At 49.6% G+C, this 24264-nt stretch overlaps 1 protein-coding gene across 1 annotated transcript in view; it reads right to left on the reverse strand.

Annotated features, from left to right (window-relative positions):
- The window catches only part of WDR62 (WD repeat domain 62), a 48990-nt gene that overhangs the window by 15600 nt on the left and 9126 nt on the right, over positions 1-24264 (reverse strand). Inside the window, exons 4-18 of the mRNA XM_037730699.1 lie at positions 22358-22415; positions 21945-22115; positions 20921-21058; positions 20331-20513; positions 18657-18817; positions 16865-17054; positions 10949-11086; positions 8959-9137; positions 7458-7549; positions 5346-5471; positions 3988-4055; positions 3788-3909; positions 2510-2585; positions 1401-1512; positions 1055-1310 (exon numbers count right to left, since the gene is read on the reverse strand). Coding sequence (XP_037586627.1) covers positions 1055-1310; positions 1401-1512; positions 2510-2585; positions 3788-3909; positions 3988-4055; positions 5346-5471; positions 7458-7549; positions 8959-9137; positions 10949-11086; positions 16865-17054; positions 18657-18817; positions 20331-20513; positions 20921-21058; positions 21945-22115; positions 22358-22415 — 2070 coding nt within the window. The remainder of the gene's footprint in view (positions 1-1054; positions 1311-1400; positions 1513-2509; positions 2586-3787; positions 3910-3987; positions 4056-5345; positions 5472-7457; positions 7550-8958; positions 9138-10948; positions 11087-16864; positions 17055-18656; positions 18818-20330; positions 20514-20920; positions 21059-21944; positions 22116-22357; positions 22416-24264) is intronic.

Consider the following 24264-nt stretch of genomic DNA (forward strand, 5'->3'; position numbering starts at 1 on the left):
TTTTTTTGAGATGGAGTCTTGCTCAGTCGCCTAGGCTAGAGTGCAGAGGCGCAATCATGGCTCACTGCAACCTCTACCTCCCAGGTTCAAGTCATTCTTGTGCCTCAGCCCCCGCTGAGTAGCTGAGACTACAGGCACATGCACCACCACACACAGCTAATTTTGTATTTTTAGTAGAAACAGGGTTTTTCCATGTTGACCACGCTGGCCTGGAACTCCTGACCTCAGGTGATTCACCTGCCTCAGCCTCCCAAAGTGCTGGGATTATAGGCATGAGCCATCACGCCCGGCCTCACCATACAATTTTCAAGGTAAATGATGTTGTCATTTACAGAGGAGCAAACTGAAGCTCAGAGAGGGGAAATAACCTGTTCAAGGTGACAAGAAAATAAGTTACAGAGCTGGAATTTGTTTAGTTTTTTTTTTTTTTTTTTTTTTTTTTTTTTTTTTTTTTTTTTTTTTTTTTTTTTTTTTTTTTTTGAGATGGAGTTTCGCTCTTCTTGCCCAGGCTGGAGTGCAATGGCACAATCTCAGCTCACCACAACCTCTGCCTCTTGGGTTAAGCAATTCTCCTGTCTCAGCCTCCCAAGTAGCTGGGATTACAGGCATGCGCCACCATGCCCAGCTAATTTTGTATTTTTAATAGAGACAGGGTTTCTCCATGTTGGTCAGGCTGGTCTCCAACTCCTGAACTCAGCTGATCTGCCTGCCTCGGCCTCCCAAAGTGCTGGGATTACAGGCATGAGCCACCATGCCTGGCCTAGATTTTTTCTTTTTTTTGAGACAGGGTCTCACTCTGTCACCCAGGTTGGGGTGCACTGGCACAATCTGGGCTCACTGCAACCTCTACCTACGAGGCTTAGGATGTCTCTCCCCTCCTGAGTAGCTGGGACTACAGGTATGTGCCACCACACCTGGCTAATTTTTTTGCAGAGATGGTGTTTTGCTATGTTGCCCAGGCTGATCTCGAACTCTTGAGCTCAAGTGATCCACCCGCCTCAGCCTCCCAAAGTGCTAGGGTTATAGGCATGAGCCATCATGACCAGCCTAGAGCTGGGATCTGAACTCGCAGCTGGGTGTGACACCAAAACTCACACAATTCAAATTGGGCAGCTCAGAAACGCTCTCTACACAGGCAGGCTGAGTGCAGTGGTCATGGTATCTGAGCCACAACTCTCCTATGGCCCATGTCCCACCCACTCCCAGAGGGAGGCCTGGCCAGGGGTAGCCTCCAGGCCTGTCCCACCTGTCTCCGGATACTGTGATCAAGTGATGACAGTCATAGGTGAACTTCATGCTGGTAATAATTTCTGCAAACAAAACAGAGAGGCTGAACTTGCCTTCAGAGTCAGAGGCTGTGGGTGGGTGGGCAGGCATCCCGAGCAGCGTGGCACACCCACCTGAATGGCCAAACATCTTGGCAATGCACTCGCCCGAGTAAAAGTCAATCACTGAGATGCTTTTGTCAGAGCAGCTAGTAGCCAGGAAGGTACCTGAGGGATCCACATGGACCTGCCAGGAAAGGGACCCACATGTTACTCCAGCTGCCTGCTTCTTCCTTATGGTGAGGCCTGGGACCCTCCTCCCCTGTGCTGGATGCACAGCACATGGAACCCTGGCAGGGCAGGAGCTGCCGCTCCCATTCAGCAGGTGAAGAAATTAGCCACCACTGCAGCAGTAACAACAGTAGCTAGGCCCTGTGCTAAGCACTGAATGTGTGCAAAATGAACTCCTGCAGAGAACAAGTCCATGAGCCAAGCTGTCTTTATGTGCATTTTACAGGGCACAAAACAGGCTCAAGAGATACTGCTTGGCCGGGCGCGGTGGCTCAAGCCTGTAATCCCAGCACTTTGGGAGGCCGAGGCGGGTGGATCACAAGGTCAAGAGATCGAGACCATCCTGGTCAACACGGTGAAACCCCGTCTCTACTAAAAATACAAAAAATTAGCTGGGCATGGTGGCGCGTGCCTGTAATCCCAGCTACTCAGGAGGCTGAGGCAGGAGAATTGCCTGAACCCAGGAGGCGGAGGTTGCGGTGAGCCGAGATCGCGCCATTGCACTCCAGCCTGGGTAACAAGAGCGAAACTCCGTCCCAAAAACAAAACAAAACAAAACAAAACAAAACAAAAAAAAAGAGATACTGCTTGCCCAAGGTCACACAGTCAACCTGAGGCAGAGCCTGAACCCATAACAACTGTCTTAGACCAGAGGCTCCGACAAGGTCCGCGTGATCCATGGCTGGTGTGGGCAAGCCAGGAGGGGAGTCCATGCTTCTGATTCTTCCCACCATACTCTGCTGCTACTCAAAATGGAACCAACTTAGATGCCCCACTTGGGTAAAGTCTCAGTAAATAAAGGAAACGCAGCTGTCATCACTCTCCCCATCCCCTCACAAGCATCCTTGTTTAACCAGGCCTGAGAAGGTGCTGGCCAGTGTGGTGCACTGAGGAAGCACCAAGGACACTAGGTGGCCCATCAAGGCAGCAGACAGGGGGCCCCAAATCCTCACCTTCAGCAAGGACCCTTCATCACCCTGGGAGCCCTTGTAGCACTTCTTCTGCTTCCCGTTCACGGTGTTGTAGACTCTGGGGAAGTAGGGGCATGTTGTGGCAAACAGGGTCCCACCCTCCCCCCAGCACCACCTCACCCTCTGGCTCCTGCTGTTCTCCCCTCCCCTGGAAGCCCCCTGCTACCTCCTGTTCCCATCTGATGCCTAAACTTAAACCCCATCTCAAGCTTAAGTTGTGTCCTGGGGTACTCGCTGAGTTAATGCCCATCTCCCCTACAAACTGCAAGCTCAGTGCCCAGCACCCCATAAGAAGGAGTCAGGAAGGAGGTGCAGAGCCTCTTTGCACTCCTTTACCTTCTGCCTTCCCCTGGCTCGCTCCTCCACATCCTCCCCAGGCTCAGATGTCTCTTCCTCCAGGAAGTCCTGCTTGATCCCCAGGTGGGGTCAGGCGTCTCCCCAGGGCCCCTGGGCTCCACCATCTCTGACCACTCTGTCCTGTCACTGTCTGTGGCTGTGAGGTAGCCGTGTCCCCTCCACTGGACTGCGAAGTCCAGGGCCTGGGGCTATCCTGGCCAATGCCATGACCCCAGCACCATCTAGCCCAGCTAGGCGCTCAGAGAATACGGATGAATGCAAGAGTTTATGTGCCACATCAGCACCTCAGTCATCTCACACTGGCTCTAGGGAGAGCTAGAAGGAAGCCCTCTGCTGACCTGGAGACCAGGCCTGGGAGAGCCCACCTTCAAAGAAATACTAGGTAGTGGCCTGGCACAGTAGCTCATGCCTGTAATCCCAGCACTTTGGGAGGCTGAGGCGGGCAGATCACCTGAGGTTGGCAGATCACCTGAGGTCAGGAGTTTGAGACCAGCCTGGCCAACATGGCAAAACCTCGTCTCTACTAAAAATACAAAAAATTAGCCGGGCATGGTGGTGGGCATCTGTAATCCAGTTACTTGGAAGGCTGAGGCAGGAGAATCACATGAACCTTGGAGGCGGAGGCTGCAGTGAGCCAAGATGGCGCTACTGCACTCCAGCCTGGGCAACAGAGTGAGACTCTGCCTCAAAAAAACAAAACAAAAAACAAAACAAAAAACAAAACAAAAAAAGAAACAAGAAACAAGAAACACCTACTGGGTCCCTCAATCCCCTCCCAGCTTGTTGGAGACCAGAGGAACAGAGAGAGGAAAGCAGCCAGCCTAGGACAAAGCAGACCAGGCCGGTCCCTATTCAGAAAGCAGCCTGGCCCAGTCCAGCTAAGGGCCCAGGGCCACCCCTCACCTCACATTGCGGTCCTGGCAGGCCACGGCCACATACTTCTGGGTGATGTCAATGTCCATGTCATACAAGGTGGTTTTCTCTGCTACGTGGTGGGTACGGACAAAGTGTAGTCCATCTGAACCCTGGCAGGGTGGCAGGACCTTCAGAGAATGCCCTGATAACTCCCCACCCCAGTCCCCAAGGAGGCCATGCCATCCTACCCGCTGGGCGCTGCGAAAGTAGATGCTCTTGTCAGCCCCACAGCTGATCATCTGGATGTCTCTGTTGCCTGGGGGAGGAAGTGGCTGTGTGTTAGGCAGGGCTGGGCCACATGGGCAGGGGATCCTAGCTGGGGACCTCCACTGCAAGGGCCTTTAATCAATTGTGCTGGGATCTAGGAAGGCTTCCTGGAGGAGGTAAGGTGGGTGTTGGGTCTGGATGGGACTCTGTGAGATATAAGCTGTGTGTGTGAGGGAGCACAGGTGGACCTGTGGGCAAAGCTGGCTCTGCAGAGCAAGGACATATAGGGAAACAAAGGCTGGGGACAAAGAAGGGACACGTTCTCCAGTCTGGGATTGAGATAGGTGACGTCAGCAGCAGAGTAGAGGCAGGACTATAGCAGGGACCAGTGGAAACAGGCTGGGAGGCTCACGCCATCAAGATCAATTACAAGATCCACACGAACCTTAGGCCAGGCCCCGGGCATGGGCCTAATCTTCCTGAATGCTCACCACTGATTCCACTGGACAAGCATGAACACAGAGGTTCACAGAGTCCTTGTCCCAAGGTACACAGACAGGATAGGGGGAGGACTGAACTCAGGCATTCTCTGGTGCTAGAGTCAAAGCTGTTAAACACAGCTCTAAACCTGGCCCTCCCCTCTGAGCCTTAGCTTCTTGTCCATACAATGGGCGTCGTGACAGTCCCTTCCCTGGACAGTGGTATGAAGTCATTGGAATAGGGGCTGCAACATGGTAAGTACTAGAAGCATTCTTGCTTTTATTATTATCATTTCTTTACAGAGTAAGAGTTTGGTGAGCATGAAAAGGCAGAATAAATATAAAACTCTTAGGGTCTCATCACATCAGACATGCTGCTTCATGACAGAATATTCAAGAGCGGGTCCAGGCCTGACATACAAATATTAGATGTTGCTCAAGGAGAGTCATTGGCTCACAGAAGGGAGTAAGCCCCATATAGGGGAGGAAGTGTGACCCGCTGCAGTCTCCACCTCCCAGTTTCAAGCAATTCTCCCACCTCAGCCTTCCAAGTAGCTGGGATTACAGGTGCACCACCATGTCCAGCTAATTTTTTATTTTCAATAAAAATGGTGTTTCACCATGTAGGCCAGGCTGGTCCTGAATTCCTGACCTCAGGTGATCTACCCTCCTCAGCCTCCCAAAGTGCTGGGATTACGGGCGTGAGCCACCGTTCCCTGCCCAGGTCATTATTCTTTATATTGTATACAGACACCGTATTCACTTGTTTGGATACATATTTGACAGGGGAGTTAAAAGAGCAAATCCTTTTTTAGCAGGGTAGCTAGCGAGGCACAGGGAGCAGGAAGGAAGGGGCTCACCAGCAAACTTGATGGCGGTGATGGAGGAGGAGTGGTCATCCAGCGTCTGCTCCAGGTTGTAGTTCTTCTCCACGTTCAGCACATGGATCAGCCGGTCCCGACTGGCTGAGGCCAGCAAGGTCATCCCTGTGAGAGGAGAGGATGAGATTGGTTCCTGAAGGCTGCCTGGGTGCCCTGGCCTCCCAAAGGGCAGTGTGACCGAGCTGCCCAGTCCTGGAGAAAGGGGCCAACTTGGCCCAAGCCTGGCAAGAGCCACTTCCTCAGCTCTGTGTGGTCTTTCCCAGGGCCCCTACACCTTGACATTTCACCTCCTCACCACCAGTTCAGGGAGGACGAGTCTCGATGGGTACTCCTCCAGGGTCAGTCACAGCAGACACCCCAGCAGAGCCCAGCACTCTTGCCTGCTGGGTCCAACTCCTTGGCACACCAGGTAAATCCCTGGCAACCTCTCAGTCTCTCCTGAAACCACTGCCCTTTTACCCTCTGAGGTCTGGCTGCCTGGGCCTTGTCCAGGTTCTACTGACTGCCTGTGGCCAGACTCCCATCTGCCACCAGCCTTCCCTACTCTGGTCACTTGCTAGGCCTGAGGCTTAACAACATGACCCAAGGCAGAGGGGAGATCAGGAGAGGCAAGCCAAATGAAGAGATGTATAAAGACAAGTTGGTGGGACACAGGTCATGGGGCATGGGAGAATGAAAGAAGAGCATGGGGAAAATCACATGAAGACCTAATTCCACCAAATCCATAACTCCCAAAGTGCTGGGATTACAGGCATAGTGCCCAGCCTAGAAAAAGTCTTGAGGAGCCGGGCATGGGGTTCATGCCATGTAATCCCAGCACTTTGGGAGGTCAAGACAGGCAAATCACCTGAGGTTAGGAGTTTGAGACCAGCCTAGACAACATGGTAAAACCCCGTCTCTACTAAAAATACAAAAATTAGCTGGGTGTGGTGGGGGTGCCTGTAATCCCAGCTACTCTTGAGAGGCTGAGGCAGGAGAATAGCTTGAACCCGGGAGGCAGAGGTTGCAGTGAGCCGAGATGGTGCCATTATACTCCAGCCTGGGTGACAGAGTGAGACTCTGTCCCATTAAAACAAACATACAAACAAACAAACAAAAAACAAAAAACAAAAAAACAGGTACAGTGGCTCACACCTGTAATCCTGGCACTTTGGGAGGCCAGGGAGGATGGATCACCTGAGTTCAAGTTTGCGACCAGCCTGGCCAACATGGTGAAATCCCGTCTCTACTAAAAATACAAAAATTGGCCAAGCATGGTGGTGGGTGCCTGTAATCTCATCTACTTGGGAGGCTGAGGCACGAGAATCACTTGAATCCTGGAGGTGGAGGTTGCAGTGAGCAGAGATGGTGCCACTGCCCTCTAGCCTGGGTGACAGAGTGAGACTCCATCTCAAAACAAAAACAAAAACAAAAACAAAAACAAAAACAAAAACAAAAACAAAAACTTGAGGAATCTGGGTGAAGCCCATGTGGGTGTTCATTATAATATTCTCCCAATATTTCTATAGGCTTCAAATTTTTTGAAAATAATGCCTAGGCTGGGTGCAGTGGCTCACACTTGTAATCCCAGCACTTTGGGAGGCTGAGGTGGGTGGATCACCTGAGGTCAGGAGTTCACTACCAGCCTGGCCAACATGGTGAAACCCCATCTCCACTAAAAATACAAAAAATTTTATAAAAACAAACAAAAAAAAAAAAAAATCACTACCAGCCTGGCCAACATGGTGAAACCCCATCTCCACTAAAAATACAAAAAATTTTATAAAAACAAACAAAAAAAAAAAAAAAAAGAAAGAAAAAGAAAAGAATGACTATCAAGCAATCTATCTTCTCCAGCAGAGGATGAGCTCATTCAGAATTCACTCATTCATACATCTACCTCACCGGCTTGAGGGCTGGCACCAGCAGTGGGCAAGTCAAGCTGTGTCCCAGCAGCTCTGGTTTTGGGGTCCAGCAACAGGGGCCCTTACCAAACACAAGACTCCCAGCTGCCATCCACAGTCCCACCAGACACCAGCTACCCCTTTCTGTGGCTCTGCCAAGGGGGCTCCTCCCTGCCTGACCCCCACTCCATCCCCGCTGTGGGCTCACCCGTCTCCGGCTTAGAGTACTCCAGGCACAGCACCTCAGCATCATGGGCCTCCACCTTGACCAGCTCGTCCATGAAGTGCAGCTCGTGGATCCTGGGAGACACACACTGCCTGCTAACGCCCCCACACCCCAGCACCTTGCGCTCTGCCACTGCTAGGAAAGGTCAGAATGGCCAGGCCAGCAACATAAGAACCCCTTATCATGGCCAAACACTCTAGAGATGCACACCCACTTTTCTCACTTAGAAAACTGCCATCATAAAGGGAGCCATGTTGAGCCAGGGGGCACCTCAGCAGACAGCAGCCCTTTGTGGTGCATGAGCCAGAACATAGCCCCAGGGACCTAGGACAGTCCTATAGAGGGGCAGGCACACACACACGGCTGCATCAGAGGTGTTTCCTGGGGTGGGGCAGGAGCCAGGGGTTAGGGGCCGGAGGGCATAGTCCAGCATAGGAGCTATGGATGAGAACATTTGATTCCAGTCTCTCATTCTTAAAAGAGTATCAAATCCAGACCTTCCTCATTTTCCCCAAATGAAATCAGTCATCAGGTCAACCCAGCTTCTCCATTCTACCTGTGTGATCTTGGTCCAGACACTTGGTGCCAATAACGTCACTTACATCAGAGGGTCGGTGAGAGGATTAAATTGGTCAACACGGTGTTCAGGCCAGCGCTCAATAAGGGAGAAGAGTGCTATCCCATGTTAGCTCTTGGTACCGTTTTGCCACTCTGGACAGTGCCATGTCAGTGTGAAGAGCCCACTGACACAGAGCTGGTCTCGCATAGTGAGTGGTATCAAAACAGATGCCAGTATTTAAAAATTATACAATTTCACAGAAAAATAAATTCAGCACTTTCTGTTCTTCTTGACAACAGGAAGATGTGATAACTTGGAAACTGCTCTCCTGGGACTGCCTGGTGGCTGCTGCCCCTTTATGTCTCCTCTAGTTCCCCCCACTCTCTTCCATTTCCAGTGGCTCCAACACCCAGGTGGTCACAGCTGTCATTTGTCATCTTAAACCTGGCCCTAGGGACAGGGCCTATGTCCCACTAGCACCTACTGGGTTGGTAACACCTTGACAAACCTTGACAGGGCGCATGAGCAGCCTGAACTCTCAGATATCCCACCCTGATGACCCCTCTCTCAGGGCCACCAGGACCCTCTTCCAGCTGGCATCTTCACGAGCAGTTCAGCACTGGTACTATGTGGCTGGTGAAAGTGTCACTCTGCCCTAGAGTCATATGAGCTTGCCTGTTTACTCTATAGGCAAAGTCTGCACATCTCAGCTGCTGAGGTCCTGGTAGCTACCCTGCTCTAGCCCTTCTGGAAGCCCCTTCTGAGCTTAAGTTCCCAAGGGTGGCAGGTTACCAGATTGCTATTCACAGCCCTTCATTCCCAATGGGCAGCAGGAAATGCCAAGGCCAGGGCTCCTGCTCACCGCCCTGAGAACCCGAGCTGGAGCTGGGAGGTGTACGCTGGACACTGCCAGGACCCACTTGCCTCAGATTTCCACTTCGGTCGCCTGAAGCCAAATGCTGGCCGTCAGGACTGACCTGCATGACCCGCACCCCGGCTTTCACGTCCATGGGTGTCCCATTCTCGCTCCCCCGGTCTGGGAAGTGTGACATGTCCTGCAGGTGCTGGATGTCATTCTCCACATACACAACCTTCAGCAGGGTCTGCAGGAAGGACAGGGCTGAGGTCAGTACCACAAGCAGCTCAGAAGCACTTCTGAAACCGTGTCTCTCCACAGCCAGTCTCTTCTTCATTAGTAACACCACTCTAATTTTGAGCTGGGAGTTTCGCCAATCAGAATAATTATTTCCTCGCCTCACCTCCCCTGAAGCTAGATGAGAATATGTGAATAAATTCTGAAAAATTAAATATGAAGCAAGCATGTACTCTTCCAAGTCTTTTCTTCATCTTGCAGCCTGGAACTTGGATATGATAGCAGGAGCCCCACAGCCACACTGGGTTATGAGGACGTAGGTTACTTCTTCAAATGACAGAGAGCTGGAAGGCCCTTGGATCCCTAAGGGCTTCCTGCAGAATGGTCTAAACTGGTTACCTTCAGACTCAGACTACTTTTATGAGTCAGAAGCCTAACTTTTACCTCTTCTTTTGAGTTTTTCTATTGTAGTGCAGCCGAAAACAGCCTGTATGTCACAGGTACAGAGGAGACGATAGCAGCACTAGGTGGGGAATGAGGGGAGTAATAAAGGTGCACCTGCTACAGCCTCCCGCATTGAGGGCCTTTTTATTTCCAATTGCACTGGCCTCTTTCATGTTTTCCAATTCACCCAGCTGTTTCCCACCCCACGGCCTTCGTACAGGCTAATGCCTAAGTATTGACCCTCTTCCCTTCCCTCTTTACTCCTCCCAATCTCAACTTAGCTGTCCCTTCCCGGAAAGCTGCTCCGGATGTCCCAGACAAGTTCACATGCTGCTGCTCTATGTCCTACTAGCACCCTGCACATTTCATGGTGCTTGTCGCACTTGTGATTGTGCATAACATGGATGGTTGTCAGTTCACTGTCTGCCCTCACTGGATTGCGTGTGCCACAGGGCAGGAGAAGAGTCTTAGTTACTGTTGTGTCCCTAGCATGCAGCAAAGCATGTGGCATGGACCTTAATAAATATCTGCAGAATAAATGAATGCATGACTCAGGTCTCAGCTCCCAGAGAGGCTCCCTCGCTGGCCTCGTAATGGTAACCAAAATTTCTTCAGCAAACTTTTCTCCCCAGCCTCCCATCATGGCTCTTGCGAGCATTCTGCCCGCACACCCCTGAGGCCTCACTGTGTGGCAGCCAGTGGACAGAGGGAGCCCTGGAATGGCTGGGCTCATCAGCTGCTCTCCCAGGGAGTTCCACCTCAAGACTTAGGAAGCAATTTCACCTCTGCTGGGTGTGTTGGGGCTGCCTGGAGTGGCTGTGTCCACACATCTGGAAAGCAGGAGCCAACTGGCAGAGAATCAGAGGGGACACACCATGCCACCTCAGAGGGGGAGCAGGAGAAACACAAACAAGAGGAAGGGACGCAGAGAGGGACCCGCCTTGGCTGCCAGTTCTTGCCCTGGTGGAACCTAACATCTAGGGTCCATCAGAGTCCCTCCTGCCCCTGCATCCATGCTTACAGTAGGTCTTTATTTCTCCTGAAAGATGGCTCACATGCCAGACGCGGTGGCTCACGCCTGTAATCCCAGGACTTTGGGAGGCCAAGGCAGGTGGATCATGAAGTCAGGAGTTTGGGGCCAGCCTAGCCTACGTGGTGAAACCCCATCTCTTACTAAAAATACAAAAATTAGCCGGGCACAGTGGCAGGCGCCTGTAATCCCAGCTACTCGGGAGGCTGAGGCAGGAGAATCACTTGAACCCGGAAGGTGAAGGTTGCAGTAAGCTGAGATCGCGCCACTGCACTCTAGCCTGGGTGACAGAGCAAGACTCTGTTTCCAAAAAAAAAAAAAGATGGCTCACAAAGGAAACCACTCACATTGCTGAAGATGTTTTTCTGCCAGTGAGAGTCAGGGCTGCTGTCCAAGTTCCAGAAGCGAATGGTGTTGTCTGAAGAGCAAGTCAGAAAGGATCCTGATGGCAAACAAGCTCTCTGGTCTTCAAACTCAGGATATACCTATAGTTCCCAGAGGACAAGGCAAAGGGTGACTCAATGACAGCATTATGGCTTACTGTTGAATTTTCGTGAAAAAAAAATTTAAAAAAGTAAGTTACAGATAAACAGGTATCATGTAATACTTTCTATGCTAAAAATTAACAAGGCAAAAAAAAAAGGACACAAAATGCTACCATATATTGTACATGTCCCACCTTCAGCTTAGGCCTTAACACATAACCTCAAATAAACTTCCAAGGGAAATGCAGAACTCAGTCAAACATCACTAAGCACAAAAGAAAACAACGTACCATGAGCAAGAAGCACCAGAAGCAACAGTCTAGCAAGGCTTCAAATACTCAAATTATTAAGTCAGGGGAGGTGACGCATGCCTGTAGTCCCAGCTACTTGAGAGGCTGAGGCAGGAGGATAGCCTGAGGCCAGGTGTTTAAGTCCAGTCTGGCCAACATATGAGACTATGTCTCAAAACAGACAGAAAAACCAAAACCAAAAACAAAACAAAAACACCCAAATTGGAATTATCAGACAGAATATAACTATGTCTAATATGTTTAAAGAACTAAAAGACTGGTTGGGCGCGGTGGCTCACGCCTGTAATCCAAGCACTTTGGAGGCCAAGGCGACATCTCAGCTCACTGCAACCTCCATCTCCCAGATTCAAGCGATTCTTCTGCCTCAGCCTCCTGAGTAGCTGGGACTACAGGTGTGTGCCACCACACCCAGCTAATTTTTGTATTATTAGTAGAGACGGGGTTTCACCACATTGGCCAGGCTGGTCTCGAACTCTTGACCACATTGTGATCTGCCCACCTCAGCCTCCCAAAGTAGTGGGATTACAGGCGTGAGCCAACGTGCCCAGCCTAAAAGATAATTTTGACAAGATTAAAAGTATGCAGCCAACCAGAAATTATAAAGATTAACCAAGCAGGGCTGAAAAAGAACAAAATAGAGCTGCTTCTAGAAATTAATAAAAAACATACTAAAAAACAAAGATTAGATATAATTTAGGAGAAAATTAAGTGAACTGAAAGACAGAACCAAAGATATTTAAAACGAAGCTGAAGGGGACAAACAGCCACCATATAAAGAGATTTCAAAATATGGAAGACTGAGAACCAGGAAGATGACAGTAGTGGCATTAATTTTTTTAGTCTCCCAAAATCACCACATAAGAAAAACATCAACCAGACAGCAAAACCCAAACTTACAGACAACAGTTATAGCAAAACTCAGTAACAAAATATTCCCATCACCCTCAAAATACAAGTGTGTGGGACAAACCACCACCAGTCACAAGACCTACATCAGCATGCATGTGGGAGACAGAGAGGCAACGAGGCATCTGACAGACCCAGCAGCAGGGTAATTCCAAAGCAGCCAACAGGTGTTCATTGGAAAGCACGCTGGGCCAAAATGAACAGCAGCTGAACTGGGTGGGTTTCATCCACCCCAGCAATGCTTGCATGCAAGGGGTAAGGCCTAAAGGGACCGGAGAAAATCCTGTGAACTCTCAAAACTGAGCTGCCAGGGCTCCCCTTCAGGACAAAGCCCCACGCTGAAGAGAAACTGCTGAGAGTAGAAACAAAATTGATCAATAACAACAGGGACAGAAGAAATAAACAGGAGATTCAGATTAAAGGAGAGACATAACACATAAAGAGGACCATAAAAAGGAAGTATCAGAAAGCAGGCTGACATACACTATAAAAATAACACAAGCATGTAATACTAGCACTTTGGGAGGCTGAGGCAGGAGGATTGCTTGAGCCCAAGTTTGAGACAAGCCTGGGCAGCACAGTGAGACCGCATCTCTGCCAAAAATAAAAAATTAGCCGGGCATTGTAGTGCATGCCTATGGTCCCAGCTACTCAGAAGGCTGAGGCAGGAGAATTGCTTGTGCCTATGAGGTTGAAGCTTCAGTGAGCTGTGATCGTGCCACTGAAGTCTAGCCTAGGCAACAGAGTGAGAGACTCTCTGAAAAAGAAACAAAACAAAACAAAACAGGCCACCTGTCCCCCCAAAAAAACAGAAGACAAGAGTTCTTTCTTGTGAAGTTGGAAAAACTGTCCTGAAGCACACCAACTTCTAAAATTTCAGAAAAACTGGTATCACATAAAAATGAACAACAGGAAAGGACCGAGGTCAAATCCAATAGTTACTCTTAAAAAAAAAAAAAAGCACACCAGAAGCATATTTTCACAAAAAAGATAAAAACTATAACTTACTATTTCAAAAGAAGGTAAAAGATATTTTAAAAATGATCCAAGATATGAAAACCAACCTAGAAAAACTCAGAAACAAAGTGATATAACTTAAAGAAAGAACTAGAAGGTCGGGTGTGGTGGCTCACGCCTATGATCCCTGTACTTTGGGAAGCCGAGGTGGGTGGATCACTTGAGGTGGAGTTCAAGACCAGCCTGGCCAACACGGTGCAACCCTGTCTCCATTAAAAATACAAAAATTAGGCTGGGCATGGTGGCTCACGCCTGTAATCCCAGCACTTTGGGAGGCCAAGGTGGGTGGATCATGAGGTCAAGAGATCGAGACCATCCTGGCCAACATGGTGAAACTCCGTCTCTACTAAAAATACAAAAATTAGCTGGGTGTGGTGGTACAGGCCTGTAATCCCAGCTACTCAGGAGGTTGAGGCAGAAGAATTGCTTAAACTCAGGAGGCGGAGGTTGCAGTGAGCCGAAATCACACCACTGTACTCCAGCCTGGTGACAGAGGGAGACTCTACCTCAAAAAATAATAATAATAAAAATAATAAAAATACAAATTAGCCAGGCTTGGTAGCACGCTACTCTGGAGGCTGACGCAGAGGAATCACTTGAATCTAGGAGCCTGAGGTTGCAGTGAGTGGAGATCGCACCACTGCACTCCAGCCTGTCAGACAGTGAGGCTCCATCGCAAAAAAAAAAAAGTTTGTACTTGTATGTTCATAGCAGTAGTATTCGCAATAGCCGTAAGGTAGAAACAAACCAAGTGGCTGTTGACTGATGAACAGAAAACAAAAGGTGCTCTCCATACAATGAAATATTATTCAGCCATAAAAAGGAATGAAGTACTAACATATGCTACAACATGGATGAATCTTGAAAATATGATGCTAACTTAAAGCCAGGCACAAAAACCCACATATTCTATGATTTCATTTATAAGAAATATTCAGGTCAGCATGGTGGCTCATGCCTATAATCCTAGCACTTTGGGAAGCTGAGGTAGGTGCACTGCCTGAGCACAGGAGTTCGAGACCAGCCTGGGCAACATGGTGAAACCGTCTCTACTAAAATACAAAAAATTCACCAGGTATGGTGGCATGTGCCTGTAATCCCAGCTATTCTAGAGACTGAGGCATGCGAATTGCTTGAACCTGGGAGGTGGAGGTTGCAGTAGGCCAAGATTGCGTCACTGCATTCCAGCCTGGGTGACGAGCAAGACCCCATNAAAAAAAAAAAAAAAAAAAAAAAAAAAAAAAAAAAAAAAAAAAAAAAGAAAGAAAAGAAATATTCAGAACAGGCAAGTCCATAAAGGCAGAAACAGATTAGTCATTTCCAGGGATGGGAGGAGTGGGAAATGGGGAGGACTGCTTAACAGATACAGGATTTTTTTGGGGGAGGGGTGGGTGATGAAAATGTTCTGAAACTAGAGTAATGATGGCTGCATGACATTGTTAAGTGTACTAAATGCCACCGAATAGTACACTTTAAAATAGATGAAATGGTAAATTTTATGTCATGTATATTTTACCCCCCCACACACACACATATAAAATTCCCTATTCCAAAATAAATGGGGGTCGAAAGGGAGAGAATATAGTATATCATAGCTACATATTCAGATCCTGTAGATATAGTAAAATTATTTTTAAAATTGGACAGAATAGAGAGAACATACACAATACAATTGTTTTAACTGTCTTCAGAATTGAATAGTTGTCATTTTCAGATTGTCGCATGTATAATGTGGGAAAAAGCAAATGAGTTACTGGGGATATTCGAATTCCACCACCCCCTGTGTCCTTAAGAACCAGGCTTTGGAAGCAACAACTCAATAGCTATGAGGATCCCTAACACTCAACCTGTGATTCTGAAATCCCAATTTGTACTAAAAAAATATACATGACTTTTCTTTTTTTTTTTGAGATGGAGTTTTTGCTTGTTGCCCGGGCTAGGGTGCAATGGTGCAATCTTGGCTCACTGCAACCTCTGCCTCCTGGGTTCAAGCAATTCTCCGGCCTCAGCCTCCTGAGTAACTGGGATTACAGGCATGTGCCAACCCGTCCAGCTAATTTTGTATTTTTAGTAGAGACAGGGTTTTTCCATGTTGGTCAGGCTGGTCACGAACTCCTGACTTCAGGTGATCTGCCTGCCTCAGCCTCCCAAAGTGCTGGGATTACAGGTGTGAGCCACTGGGTGCAGGCCTTTTTTTTTTTGAGACAGGGTCTCACTCTGTCACCCACGATGGAGTGCAGTGGCTGGATCTCAGCTCACTGCAACCTCCGCCTCCTGGGTTCAATCAATTCTCCTGCCTCAGCTTTCTGAGTAGCTGGGACTACAGGCACGTACCACCACGCCCAGCTAATTTTTGTATTTTTAGTAGAGATGGGGCTTCATCATGTTGGCCTGGATGGCCTCGATCTCTTGACCTTGTCATCTGCCCACCTCAGCCTCTCAAAGTGCTGGGATTACAAGTGTGAGCCACCAAGCCCGGCCAATTTCTTGCATTATTAGTAGAGATGGGGTTTCACCATCTTGGCCAGGCTGGTCTTAAACTCCTGACCTCGTGATCCACCCACCTCGGCCTCCCAAAGTGCTGGGATTACATTGCACCAGGCCTGACTAGCTAATTTTAAAAAATTATTTGTAGGGCCAGGCGCAGTGGCTCAAGCCTGTAATCCCAGCACTTTGGGAGGCCGAGGCGGGTGGGTCACGAGGTCAAGAGATCGAGACCATCGTGGTCAACATGGTGAAACCCCGTCTCTAGTAAAAATACAAAAAATTAGCTGGGCATGGTGGCGCGTGCCTGTAATCCCAGCTACTCCAGAGGCTGAGGCAGGAGAATTGCCTGAACCCGGGAGGCGGAGGTTGCGGTGAGCCGAGATCGCGCCATTGCACTCCAGCCTGGGTAACAAGAGCGAAACTCCGTCTCAAAAAAAAAAAAAAAATTATTTGTAGAGACGGGATCTTCTGTTGCCCAAGCTGGTCTCAATCTCCTGGGTTCAAGTGATCCTCCCGCCTTAGCCTCCCAAAGTGCTGGGATTACAGGTGTGAGCCACCATGCCCCGCCTTCAACTTAAAAAAAAAAAACACAAAAAAAAACAGTGAAATACATAAACATCCTCTACAGCAAAGCTCTCTGTGCAGTGCATGTTCCTCCCGTAGGGCCTCTGCTTGTGGTTCTCCCCAGCAGTTGTAGGTCTTACTCCTCAACTTCCTGCAGGTCCCAGTTCAAATGTCATGTCCTCAGGGAGGCCTTCCCTGATCTTGCTCCTCTCTGGAATACCATCTGGATTTCCCTTCCCCACCTCATTTTTCTTCAGAGAGTTACTGCTGCTTGGCATGTTATTCACTGATGATGTTTCTAGGTTTCCTTTCCCGCCCAAATGTGAGCTCATTAAGGACAGGGTTTTTGTCTGTGTCCTCAGCACCTAGGATAGGGCCTGATGCATAAGATGGGATCAATGAGTATCTTCTGAAGGAATTACTGAATGGGTTCCCAAACTCTGTGGGGAACTGTGCAGAGGCTGAGCAGGGGCAGAGAGAGGGAGGGGCTCACCTCCACATTCCAGACGTAAGAGCTGTGGAAGAGCTCTGACCACACCTTGCCCACTCTGTTGATGTCTTTGATGTCCCAAATGTAAATGCTGTGGTCCTTATACACGCAGGACAGCCACTGGTGGATGGGGTCGAAGGTCAGTGCCACTGTATCTGGGTAGACTGCTTCTGCCTTCCTGTGGAAGAGGAAGCTAACAAGACCACATGGGTCATCAATCGTCATCACTGTCACTGAGTAGTGACAGCCAACTCTAGTGACAGTGGAGCTGCCTCCCCAGCAATGTCATCCCTCATGGTGTTTGTGGCCATGCATCTCTCCTGCTCCAATTCCACTTCTCCCTTTTCCCTCTTCCTCTGCTTTGCTTCTCATGTAGAGGATACAAACTGGAAGCTTCTGCCTGGCCCTGAGAGCAATCGGGTTTTTGATTCCTATGAACATTTCTCTCCCATCATTTCACCCAATCCAAGCTCCTGCTCTCTAAGCATAGAAAGATAATAAGCATGTATCTCAGGCCCCACCTCTTCCTGGCCTCACCAAAGCATGATCAAAAAGCCCGTGTCCTAAGTAGGCTGGGGAGCTGCCCCTTGGCCTGGGGTCTCCCTACAAAGGCTACAGTTTACTGAGCATTTATACTGTGCTAGCCAAGCGTTTTAGCTGCAATAAATTCTCACAACCATGATAAGAGATAGGTACTATATTTTACCCATGAGAAAACGGAAGCACAGGAAGGTATAGTCACCTTCCTGAGGTCACACAGCACAACAGAAGGCAGCAGAGTTGCCAACCCTGCTACTCAACGCAACACTGCCTGTGGGTTGCTCACCCCTCCTTTCCTGCATGACACCCAGTTCCCCTGTTCAGGCCCTGTTGTGGAAAAGGCACCCAAGAGTTAGCATCCAGAAATCCACAAAGAGGCAGACCTAGGCACCCGGCACCCGCTGGTTAGGTAACCCCTGATACCATAAACAGACTTGCAACAAAGGGGAAGACGAGCCACAGCCTAGTGCTTCCATCCACTCTCGACACAGCAGCCAAGGGACCTAACATGTAAGGCCTGGTCACTTACTCCAACGCCTGAAACCCCCAGCAGCTGCCCACTGACCTGAGGATAGACTACAGGCGCCCCATGCTGGCTTCGTCTCCCACTATCGTCCCCTGGCATACTGGGCTCTGTCCACGCAGTCCCTTACTATTCCTGCAACATGACAAGCACAGTGGGAGGTCACCTCTACTGCTGGGACCCAGCTCTCCACACACCTATATGCAGCTCCTTCTCACCAGACACCCAATCAGCACAGTCCACCCTGGGCACTCCCAAAGCACTGATGCCGACCTGAAATGATCTTTTTTGTGTACTTGCTTATCATTGAGGCCCCTGCTAGACTGCACAGAGGCAGAGATTTTGCTGCTTCATTATAGGTGTGTCCTGCTTCCAGCCCAGGGCTGGCACTTAGCAGCTGCTTAGTAGGGGTCAGCCATGTGGCTGGCAACACTCCACCACATTCACACCTGCTCCACACTGTTCTTCACCACACTGACTGCTATCTGAAATTAGATTGTTTATTCCTTTGTTTTCTCACTGACTGTTTCTTCCCCCACCCAGCCTCACTTCTCACTGTGAAGCTTGCCTCAGAAGGCAAGGACTTTTCTGCTTTGTAATACCCAGGGCTGAGAGTCATGATGGGTATTTGTGGAATGGACAGACAGATGGATGGATCTGGAAGCATGGATGAATGCCAGCAGAGAGACTCTGGGTGGGCCCCTCCAGTTCCCTCTCCCTGCAGGGCAGTACCTGGGCTCCAGTCCTTGTGCCACGTCTACCCCAAGGTAGTGCGGCTTGGGCAGGTTGGCAAGGTAGTGCAGGCTGTGGGCCTGGAAGATGCGGACTATCCCATCTGTGCAGCCACAGAAGATGAGCTCCTGGCTGACACAGAGGCAGGAAGACAGGGAGACCTGTGGAGGCAAAGGGGACCCCAGTGGATTTGGTGCTTGACGTGGTCTGGCCCAGGGACATGGGGACTGACAGAGCAGCCTTAGGCCTCCAGAGAAGACTTATAGTTCCTTGGGTCCAACACATCCATTTTAGAACATTTTAAGATTTTTGAATAACATATGGCCACTATTGAAAGACATGGGCCAGCAGTCAGACAGAAGCATGAACAGGGACAGAGTTGTCACTGCTGTCTACGGGGAAATGTAGCTATGTATGGAAAATATCTGTTCAGCAGACTGCAACTTCAGTAAGTCACCTGCAGTAACAGGGTTGAATTTTAGGCGTAAATCTTATTCCCTATTGCTTCCAAACAACTTCATAAAGACTATACTCCAAAGCGGTACAGAAAAAAGTTACAGTATCTAGGAAGAGCTGTCTATTCTATCAGGAAATGCTAGAACTCTAGACACAGCTTAAAGGAGTTTTTCCAAATCTACAAGGACTTAATTTATGGGTCATTTAGTGCTGAGGAATTAAACATCTATCTATTGAGAGCTTTTTACTTGGTTGAAAAAGACAAAATGAGGTTTAACCAACTAGGAAAGAGATAAAACTTGGAACCTCTCCACATGCCATTAACCGCAAAGGTGATCTCCAGAGTGAGTCACAAAGGCAGGACAGGAACAGGAGAGAAAACCACAATGCTCCAGCTGATAGCCAAATGGGCAACTGATTCCAGATGGGAAAACAGCTTGGACTCAAACCTTCAGATACTAAAGGAAAGGAGCTCTGCAATGTATCGATAGATCACACTTTAGTTTAAAAGTTTATGGCCAGGCACAGTGGCTCATGCCTATAATTCCAGCACTTCAGGAGGCCAAGACGAGTGGATCACCAAAGGTCAGTAGTTCGAGACCAGCCTGGCCAACATAGTAAAATCCTGTCTCTACTAAAAATACAAAAATTAGCCGAGGGTGGTGACAGGTTCCTGTAATCCAGGCTGCTTGGGAGGCTGAGGCAGGAGAATCGCTTGAACCTGGGAGGCGGAGGTTGTAGTAAGCCAAGATTGCGCCACTGCACTCCAGCCTGGGCAACAGAGTGAGACTCCTTTTCAAAAAAATAAAACTAAATATAAATAAAAGTTTGTGTATTTTGCGTAGTCTTTTTTGACTAAAATATTATTAAATCAATGGCATCTCTGATCTTTTTTTTTAAATGCAGTCCTCTACCAGGCAAGAGTGCTCAACGGAGAAGAGAAATGTGAAGCAAATCAAATAGTGATGGGAAAACAGCTGTCACCTTGAGCCCATTTCAGGGTACCAAGCACTGTGCTCCCTGCCTTGCCAATATTATCTCACCTGACTTCCTTATCAGCTCTGTGGGGAGGGCAGCAGTACTCCCATTTTACAAATGGGGAACCGAAGCTCAGAGGGGGAGTCATTCTCCACTAGTCATATAAGCAGAACCTGTGTGGTCAATACTGATGAACAGCAAAGACTCTGCCACACTGATGGCAGAGAGGGAGGGTGGTACCTTCAGGTTGATCCACTTCTCCAGAACCCTCTTCTCATTGAACTGGCAGAGGAGGCCTGAGTAGGACACACAGAAGGTACTGCCCGCCATCCGGCCCCGACCGCAGGCCACACCACAGAAAATGTTGTTGTGCAGCTCGCCCAGTATGCCTGAGCGCCCTACAAGGGGTACTGTGCCCGTCACCTGGAGACACAGAGGGCATAGTGAGATACTGTCCACACAGCTGAGCCCCAACAGGGCCACAATGGGCCCTGCATGACCAGATGATAGGACACAACTAAACAGGAGAACCCTAAGAAGCTCTTCCAAATGGAGGAGAAGGAAAGAAAACAGTAGAGCCCTGCCCCTCTGGTTAGAGGGGCTGGACAGCAGCAGTCCAAGAATGAGAGCCGGTCCCAGGGTCAGGGGATTCTCAGCAGGGCCTGTGCATTAGCACCCTGAGAGCAGGCCCAGAAGCAGCAGCTGGGCCCCTGAGATGCCAAATGGTCCGAGGCCACTGCCCCCAAATCTCAGGGAGAAACAGGAGCCCATGCTGCCACCGATGGTGACTCCCTCAGGGCCTGGCTGAAAGGGCAGGGACAGAAACTCACCTTTGTCTCAGTGGAGACTTCCAAGAACCAGAACCTCACATGCCGGTTCCCAACAGTGACAAAATAGCTGCTGTCCTCTGAGAAGGAGAGAGCAATGACTCTACAAGATACCTTGTTGGAGGCCACCACGATGTCTTTCTGGAAAAATAAGCACAGAGAAGCTCATGCCAGCACTCATTCCATTGAACTATCTGTGCCCTTGCTCTCAGCCTGGACCTCCCTGCTCATCCCCGCTTCAAGTCTGTCTTCCTGGGACCCTACAGAGAGCTGCTGTATGGGGAAACCTATGTGGGGCACTCTGCTCATTCCTCATCAACAAAGGAGGGGACAGAGGCTTGGAAAGGTCCCCATGTGAGAGTATGTTCCAGAATTCTCCCCAAGGGTCTAAGCTCTGCAACCCATAGTGTCTGTCCCCACAGCATTGAGGACAGTCATGGCTGGGATGTAAGGATGACACAACCTATGGCTGTCACAGATAGGGCTCTTGCTCTGGGCCCTGCCCTGAGTCCTTCACAGGATAACCCACAGAATTCTGTCAGTGGCCCCACGAGTGAGGTACGTCTCCGCAATGCTGCCAGGCTCAGAGGTGGAGATGTCATGTGCTCAACTCAAGGTCACACAGTGGGCTATGGGCAGAGCCAGGACTTCGTACCCACTTTTGCCGGCTCCACAGCTGTTCCAAAGCCTGGCCTTCCAGTGCTTATCAACTCACTAAAGTCTCACAACTCAACAAGGTAAGTACTACTATATCTATCTAACAAAGGAGGAAACAGACTCACAGAGATGTTAAGTCACTCGCCTAAGGTCACAGCTGGTCAATACAAAAATATTTATAACTCTTCTAGTTGGGAGCCTGTCTTGTGCCCTACAATAAGGGATCAGCATGCAGCAGGTGCTCAATAGCTGTCATCTGTTGGGTGAGTGGGCATTTTACTACATCCTCTTATATAGCTCTCCCAGTGCCTGAGACACAGGATGCTCTGGCAGCCGGCTGCCTGCCACATGCCCACTGGTCGGCTCTTACCTTCCAGTCCCAGACGTTGAGCACCATGTCATGTTGGTAGCCCATGGACACAATGTGCTTCATATTGGGTGAGAAGGCCACACAGGCCACACCATACTTGTGGCCTAGCATCTCCGCCACCTGATTTTTCTCCTCCACATCCCAGATGCGCACGGCAGGCCTGTGCCCATTCTAGGAAAAGTGGGGTCATTACTGCTGCTAGACTCTGTACCAGGCAGGGCTAGAAGGGTTGTCAAGGCTGAAGATGGCATTGCCACAGGCTGTGCCCAAAAGCCACCTCCCTCATCTGCCACTGGGCTGTTCTGGCCCAGAAAGGAGCTATTCCAGCGACTCCCAGGCCTGCTGGGAGCAGAAGGAATGACCCCCAAGTCCCCCCAGCCCCCCACTCCCACTCAATCATCATCATGACTCACCTCCCCTGTCACTATGTACTTCCCATCAGGGGAGAAGGCCAGAGCGCTCAGAGACTTCCTGCGGATAAGGAAAAGAGCTGATCACTGGTTCCACTGAGGGTGGGCAGCCAGACCCCATCCTGGTGACTCCCATAGCACTCTACCCTCTCCTGCCTCCCAAGCCTTGGAAGAGGCCAGGAGGGGTGAGCTCAAGCAGCTCCCACAAAGCCAGTGCTGCTGGCGTGTCCAGAACAGCACACAGAGAAATGGGGGTAAAAGCAAAGGCCCCTTTCACCCTGAGACACCAAACCCAAATGGGATAGACACTGTATGAGGACTCTGCTTTCTTCTCCCTCTACCACAGTGGGTACCCTAAGATCCCACCCACCCTATAACACGGGGAAATAGAGATGCAGGAAATGCTACAGGCCTGGCCTAACTCAAGGGGTGGTGCTGATGGGAGGACCCTGGCAGGCATCATATCAAGGGAGCCTTGCAGCATGTGCTCCACTGCTAAATGCTGAAGGTGTTCTGGAAAGTCCATAAACAACCAAAATGTTTCTGATACTCCTAGCTAGCCTGCACAAGGACTGAATGAGCAGGCCAGCTGGCATGTTTTTGGCAGCAAGATTCACCATTCCCAGACAGTATGGTTTCCTTCTTCTCCTCTCTTTTAATCTTTTTACCTTTGTTCCTTAACAATCTAATAATTGTCTCCCTACGTGAGATGGTAAATTGGCGCGCAGATAACTAAGTAAATGCCTCTAAGTGAGACTCTGGCAACTTTAAGGAGTATTCATCATCAAGTCAACCTGCTTCTTCCCAGGCTTCCCGTGGCTCCTTACTCCAGCAAACAGGGCAAGCTGCCTCCTGGATATCCACTCGCCTCTCTTTCCTCACTGACATAAGCCCACTTTTATGCTTGCAGCTACACATATATAGCTACATGACTTAGTCTGGCCAATGAGAAATAAACTGACATGCTGTGTGGACTTCCCGAAATGCTCCTCAAAGGGAACCCTTTGCCCTGCTTCCTACCAGTTTCCCTCCTGAAATAAGCACACAACAGCCAGAACTCCATCTTGGGCCATGAATCGACTTCAAGACCAGAAGCCTCACAATAAATGAGGTAGAGCAGCAGGAGAGAAGGAATGGGGCCAGGCACGGTGCCTCATGCCTGTAATTCCAGCACTTTGGGAGGTAGTGGTGGGTGGTCAGGAGTTTGTGACCAGCCTGGTCAACATGGTGAAACCCCATCTCTACTAAAAATAGAAAAAAAGCTGGGCGTGGTGGTGGGTGCCTGTAATCCCAGCTACTTGGGAGGCTGAGGCAGGAGAATCATTTGAACACGGGAGGCAAAGGTTGCAGTGAGATGAGATTATGTCATTACACTCCCGTCTGTGTGACAGAGACTCTGCCTCCAGGAAAAAAAAAAAAGTAGCCAGGTGTGGTGGCATGTGCCTGTAGTCCCAGCTACTTAGGAGGCTGAGGCAGGAGAATCGCTTGCACCTGGGAGGTGGAGGTTGCAGATTGCGCCACTGCACTCCAGAATGGAGTGCAGAGCAAGAACAGAGCAAGACTCTGTGTCCAAAAAAAAAAAAAGGAGTGGGGTCCCTGGTGATCAGAGACACTGCCCCTGGGCTGCCCACCTCTGGACATGCAGGAAGAGCATGCCCTTGGGTTTTGAGCTACGCTGTGAGGGGTTTCTGTTGTCTGTAGCTGCCCCTAACTTGTCGCATGCCCTGGCCTTGTGCCTGGCCCTTTGACAAATGCTGTGTGGCTATCACTGCACTGATTCCTCATGCATGCTTCACGGAGTCAGGGCTCTTGTAAGCCAACTTTGCAGATGACGTGACTGCAACAAAGGGAAGTCTTCTGCCCGCGGTTACCTAACCAGACAGGGCAGAGCCCCGAACTTGAAGCCAGTA

The sequence above is a fragment of the Cebus imitator genome, unplaced genomic scaffold (genome assembly GCF_001604975.1).
Source record: "Cebus imitator isolate Cc_AM_T3 unplaced genomic scaffold, Cebus_imitator-1.0 Scaffold356, whole genome shotgun sequence".
Classification (NCBI taxonomy): domain Eukaryota; kingdom Metazoa; phylum Chordata; class Mammalia; order Primates; family Cebidae; genus Cebus; species Cebus imitator.